This window comes from Nymphaea colorata, chromosome 1 (genome assembly GCF_008831285.2).
Source record: "Nymphaea colorata isolate Beijing-Zhang1983 chromosome 1, ASM883128v2, whole genome shotgun sequence".
In the NCBI taxonomy this organism is placed as follows: Eukaryota; Viridiplantae; Streptophyta; class Magnoliopsida; order Nymphaeales; family Nymphaeaceae; genus Nymphaea; species Nymphaea colorata.
The window spans coordinates 28,932,987-28,938,986 of NC_045138.2; the positions used below are offsets into that span (position 1 = coordinate 28,932,987).

Sequence of the window (6,000 nt, forward strand, 5' to 3'; positions counted from 1 at the left end):
GGTAAGAGTACTAGATCAAAGGTAATTAAACACCCCCTTGTTATTACCATCGAGTATCTTTTTCAGGTTCAACTCTGGCAATTCGAAAATTGGTCTTTCACCAAACGGATCTATAACACATTGTCAAGGTGCATGTTGATGGAAACAGCCTGCAAATTAACCTGACTTTGGAATTTGAAGGTGGATTGGAGCCCATCTCCCACATCATTTTCTCTTCTTCCCCGTGCATCTCAGTATCAGAGAGAGAGAGTCTTTCTTCTTTCATTGTTGTGGTCAAGAGGTCAGGCTGATTCGTGGTTGAATCTGTGCCTGTTAAAATTGCCTCCACACTTTTACAAGAGCAAGGTAAGCACACTAGCCTTTACGTGCACTTGCTTCTGAGTTGTAGAGTGTGATGGAAATGGTAGAGAGGAAGGCGATAGGTGACGGATCACTCTCGATCTCTCGTGAACCTTTTTTCTTCGATCAACTGTGGGGTACCGAGATTGACGTCGGACCCACGTGGCTCCCTGAACGTATCTCGTGAGTTGCAGCAGCCTTCTGCTTCGTTTGAGGGTGAGACAAGGAGAGAGAGCGAGAAAGAGGCACGATTTTGCATGCCGCTTTATCAAATCAATTAATACAGAAAGCTATAGATGCTAAGTCACCTTTTCAACTTGTTCCACTAGCTTCGTGAAAGCAATGCAAGCAGAAATGGCTGCTAGAAAGAGAAGCCAGAAGCCAACTTCCTTGCCACTTTACGGCTGAAATTAATGTAAAAAAGCCAAGTCACCTGCACTTTGCAACTTGGTCCCTGCAAGCGGCGACTGACAATGGCTGCTGGAAATCATGTGGGTGCTGAATCTTGTTGATCAAAGATGGATAATAAATTTTGATGTGCGCATCATATATCCCACTAATATTCGTCTGGTACAACGTTGGTATCAAGCATGTGAAATCTCTCTCTCCCTCACTTTCTCTCTCTAGGTCTCTCTTTCTTTTTGCATGCCCACGTGGAAGTACGGTGACAACGTGAGCATATAAGGTTGAAAACGAATTAGAAGGAAAGAAGCAAATTTTCTACTTGAGGCTAATCAGTTCTCTCAGTTAAAGTACATAAAATGTCAAATTTATGCTACCTGAATTGTTGCATTGTCATGCTGAAATTAACAGTAACCAGAAGAGATGCTGTTAATGGTATTGGTTTTGGTAGTGATGCTGTGAATCTTTCTCTTGTATCTGTTTTTTCTAATTTTTTTTTTCCTTTGTATAGATCCATACAAAAATTGCATGCATGCTGAAAAATGTACATGAATTTATAGCATTTATGTGTATGAGAAACTATTTATACATAGTGTCACATACAGCTAGTGCTTGCCACATTAATCAGAGTACCAGCTACAAATGAGCTATGTTATAACCTTTGAATTCTTCCTCGGAGAAACCTTTTCACTAAAACAGCGAAAAAATGGTGTTTGCTGTGAACAACGAAAAAGTGTGATTAAACAACTCGTAAGGAAATTTTTTCTAGACCGTTCAAGAAAAATGTGGCTTTACCCACATGACACTCTGTTTTTTCCTTTCTGCCACAACTTTTCCCCTCTTATCTAGTTCAGTGCAGTAACTGTAACAAAAGAGACGACAAAGTAACCCACGTCCACAAATTCTACCTTGAGGTGACTCTATATATTACCTCCAACCCATGCAGTTTCTACCTTCCAAGTTTCAACTTAGAAGATTGCATAAGATTATCTCTCTTTCGGGGTTCTCCTCAAAGACCCAACGGCAATTCAATCTTTCTCATTCTTTCAACTCCAAATCCAGTCACACCATTTCATGGCGGCCCACACGCAAGTGTTACCAAATGGGTACCTCAACAATGGCTTCCCTAGGCCTTCTGGGCTGCCAATGGACACCCTTCAAAGGGCTGTCTCTGATCTATCTCTTGAGCTCAAGAAGGAGAATATTGTGGATCCAGCCAGGCAGCTTCCTCCTATATCAGAAGTCGAGAAGGCTGCCTGTGAGTGTTGTGGCATGTCCGAGGACTTCACGCCACAGTACATAAAGAATGTGAGGGAGAAGTACTGTGGTAGGTGGATCTGTGGGCTCTGTGCCGTGGCTGTAGATGAGGAAGTAGGGAGACTTGGAAAGGATGCCATTCATGAGGCGCTCAATTCCCATATGGCAGTCTGTGTTAGGTTTAATAGAGTGGCCAGGGCCAATCCTGCGATGTTCCTAGCAGATGGCATGAGGGAGATCCTTAAGAGGGGCATGCGCGGGAGGTCGCAGTCGGCCCGCGTGCGGAATTGCACCGGCCAAAAGCCGCCGCTGATCATGAGGAGCTCAAGCTGTATTCCAGCAATCTCCGGAGAGGAAGCCAGAGCTCATCTTAATTCTCATTGAAGTGATATAGATCGTCAAGCTTATTCTTCTTCTTCTTTTCTTTTCTTTTTTATGGCGGTTGGCTGTGGTATCGTTAAGCACAGAACTGGCTTCGTTGGTGCTTTGTTTTCTCCTTTCTTATGGAGTTTTGCATAGCGAACTGCCATATGAAGAAACTATAATACTTAAACTTGTTACTTCACTAGTCCTGCTTTTTCTGGTTCCCTGTAGGAATCTTTTTCCGTTTTTCTTTGGGGGGGAGAGAATTTCCCTCTTGTTGGCATGAGTGGATCACCTTCTGTTGGAAGTCCACCAGCGCTGTGTTCCTGTGCATGTATTGAGCTATGTACTCCAGAAATGTATATTTATGCTTTTTAAGTAACAAAGGTAGCTACAGACCCCTTGGTACATGTAAATCATCAGAATCGTTGTCTCAATAAAAAATTTCTTTTCTTTTACTCGATAGTTTGAGGATAAGTGCACTTTGTTTAAGGTTTTGCAACAATCGAGAATTCTTTATTGTAGACCTATCTTTTTTGTTTTTTTCCATTTCTTTCAGAATAAGAGACTTTTCGGTTTTCATGATGCATGAAGAGAAAACGATTAGTTTCTTGAAAATTCATATCTCATGTATATGTCACGAAAAAGAGAAACTCCAAAACTTGAAGCAAATATCGTGAAGATAATTGAGAATTGTTCTGCTTTCATAGTCTTAGGAGCCTTTCCCTCTATGTGATGGACATTCTGATAATCTTATAGTACCGATCTTGAGGCAACCAATCACTTCATTAACTAGTGTATATCAGAATGTGCTTTTGACCTTCTACAGCATTACCCGAGCTGCCGTTGTTGATGGCGGCAGATGCTGCTAGTATCAATAGTAATAAGCGTCAATTATCAGCCGTTTCCGATCTCTTTAGTGACAGGGTTGCCTTACTCGTTGTTAATGTTGCAGTAAGCGAGACACTTAACCTCTTAATATTCCATTTTGAGCTATGAAGCATTGTATATATCAACATCATGAACTCAGAAATTTTCCCTAGAACGACACTCATGGTAATTCTAGCTTTAGGCTTGGGAGTTTCACAGAGAGAGAGAGATAACATGATAAGCCAAATGCATTTATGACCAAAAACCAAATTTTTTTATTAGATCTTTCAAAAACCAAACCATGATTAGTAAGATTATATAATCAACGTATTTTCAGTTACGTATTTGGCCCTTCACTGAAATTTTATAAAATTAGTAGGGTGCTTTCTTTTACATAAACTTCTTGTTGAAAACGACGTAAAAAGGGTATCGGTGCAATATCGGTTTGCTCACCGATACAGCTCACCGGCCAATACTTATAACTACGTGTCGGCTAATTCGCCCACTTTTTATTGAATGAATTAAATGAAATTCTACAATATAATAATTTGATTTAGATATAAAAATTGGAAAAAGTGTAAACCCTTATCGGCCGGTACGCTCCTATACAGAAGGGTATTGATAATACGCTCCTATATATGTCTACCCAGTTCAAAATCTATCATGTATGAGAATGAGGCTTACAAGTTGGAAGGCAGAGCATGTCGTGCCCGAAACACATTAAACTTTCTTTTTTTTTTCATTTCAACAGTTCAATCTTTTCGTCAATGGATCTCCTTTCAGTACAACTGATGTTTTGTTTAGAAAAGGCATAGTTAGCAGCAACGGCACTTATCCGGGACTGGTCATCAAAACTATCATTCTATATTATTAAGAAAAGTCAGAAACATGAGACTCATATCTAAAAGCTATATAAACATGACGATTTTGAGCGGTGTTCCCATTCAACTGTAGGTTAATGGTCAGCTAACTCAAAGGCAATTCAGAAATCCACATTTAGAATATGTCTATAGATAGCATATCTTATACACATCATTTATATTTAAATTGAATGGTGTTTCTTCAGTTCTACTGATAAACTACACATAATTTAACATATAGTAGAAAAGTTCAACACAAGGCTTTTCTTATGAATCATGCATGCTTTGCTTCATACTTTCAAAAAATATGGTCTTGAAGCACTTTGAGCCGCTGTGTTATGTGTGTGTGTGTGTGTGTGTGTGGAGAGAGAGAGAGAAAGAAGACGTACGAATCACCAAAATACAGCGGGCTCAATGGTTCAAGTGGACTAACAAGAGGACCCACAAGCGCAGGCACTGACATCTCGCTAAAGTCAGACACCGTTGACATAGGAAGATAGTCAACATAAATTACTACTTTTCCATCATTTAATCGATCCCTTTACCCGTTTCTCGCGATGCACTTTTCTGCTCCCAATGATTTAAGGGAAGGGTCTGTGTTGGTCAACCATTTATGAAGAGAGATCAAGTCTACGCTTTTCGACGCAAGGTGCATGAACCAACAAGCAATATGTTTGAACGCAAGTTGATCGATCGGACAGTGACTACAAACTATGTAGGAAACGCTGTTCCAGATTCATGCACGGATTCTGTTTCATGCTCATATCTTTTGGAGATCTTCTTCCTTTCTTTTCTTTCCGTTCATGGTTAAACCTCATGAGTTGCTTTGAGAATTAATTTCGTTGCATGTTATTTCCTTCGATTTTCCTTATAGCCAGGTGGGTAGTAGAACTCAGTTGCTATTTGCTTCAATTCAGTTCGTCTTCATCTCTACCCATTTGCAGTGATCTTCCATGTCGAAAAGATGGCTCCCCAAATGATACAAAGTCTAGAGAGAGAAAAGAAAATGGAAATTTCATTGAGAGGTAATGAAAACGTCATGATCGAAGCAGAGAGAGCAAAAGAGTTTTCACTTTCTTTTTTTTTTCCCTGCTCCTGCTAAAGGTAGAGTGCTTCACGAGAAATGATTAGTGCAAATGAGTGGCTTTTTCTGGCAACGTAGCGTGTCGCTAAAACATTCTTTTAGCAGGGCGTCCTCCCTTTCACCAGAATGATATCTGAGCCATCAAAGGAAGCAATTAACCACCAACTACATTCACTGCGCACCAAAGCAGCCCACATGACCTCTAACTGCTAAGGGCGTTCATTGCATCTTGGTACTTGCTTTTTAAGTGCGTACCACGTTTTGCTTTATATATATATATAATTCCGCTCTTTTTTCTTTTCTTCTTAATATCAAACTAATCTTCAACACCTATATCTTTTGTCCTACGCATCTAAAAGCATGTAAAATAGCACATGAAACATTTTTTCTTGTGTGTGCATGCAAGGTTCTATAAAAGACCCATCTTCAGCCGCAACTCTGCATATTTAAGATAGATCAATCTCGGTTTATATGATGTCAAATATGAAGACCGTGTTTGTGGAGCTAGTTCTGTGCAAATTTTGAGAAATCCATCACACTAGATACGAGAATGGTTTGACTTTGTTTTCTAATGTATAAGAAATTAAATGGTAACATCTCATTATTAGAACAACCTGTATAATTGGATTTATTTTTATACTTTATTGAATGTTCATTATAAATTAAATGGTCACCGTGAAAATTTGATAGAGATAGAGATAGATTAAAATTAAGTTTTTCAATAGAAGATCATTATATAAAGTTGGGACCCGTAGTAAAATAAAAGTGTAAAGTGATGATGAGTTGGCGAAGCAACTGGATAGAAAGTGCGTCACTATCGTTTCC

The 6,000-nt window shown here is 39.4% G+C and overlaps 1 protein-coding gene across 1 annotated transcript; it reads left to right on the forward strand.

Moving 5' to 3' along the window:
* Positions 1 to 1,715: 1,715 nt before the first annotated feature.
* LOC116246045 (uncharacterized) lies at positions 1,716 to 2,546 on the forward strand. Its single transcript, XM_031617730.1, has one exon. The coding sequence runs from the start codon at positions 1,816 to 1,818 to the stop codon at positions 2,380 to 2,382; it is 567 nt and encodes a 188-aa protein (XP_031473590.1). The 5' UTR covers positions 1,716 to 1,815; the 3' UTR covers positions 2,383 to 2,546.
* The last annotated feature ends 3,454 nt before the right edge of the window (positions 2,547 to 6,000 follow it).

What these genes read in the sequence shown, in the direction of transcription:
- LOC116246045 (XM_031617730.1), top strand. Translation starts at nt 1,816, where the DNA reads ATGGCGGCCCACACGCAAGTGTTACCAAATGGGTACCTCAACAATGGC.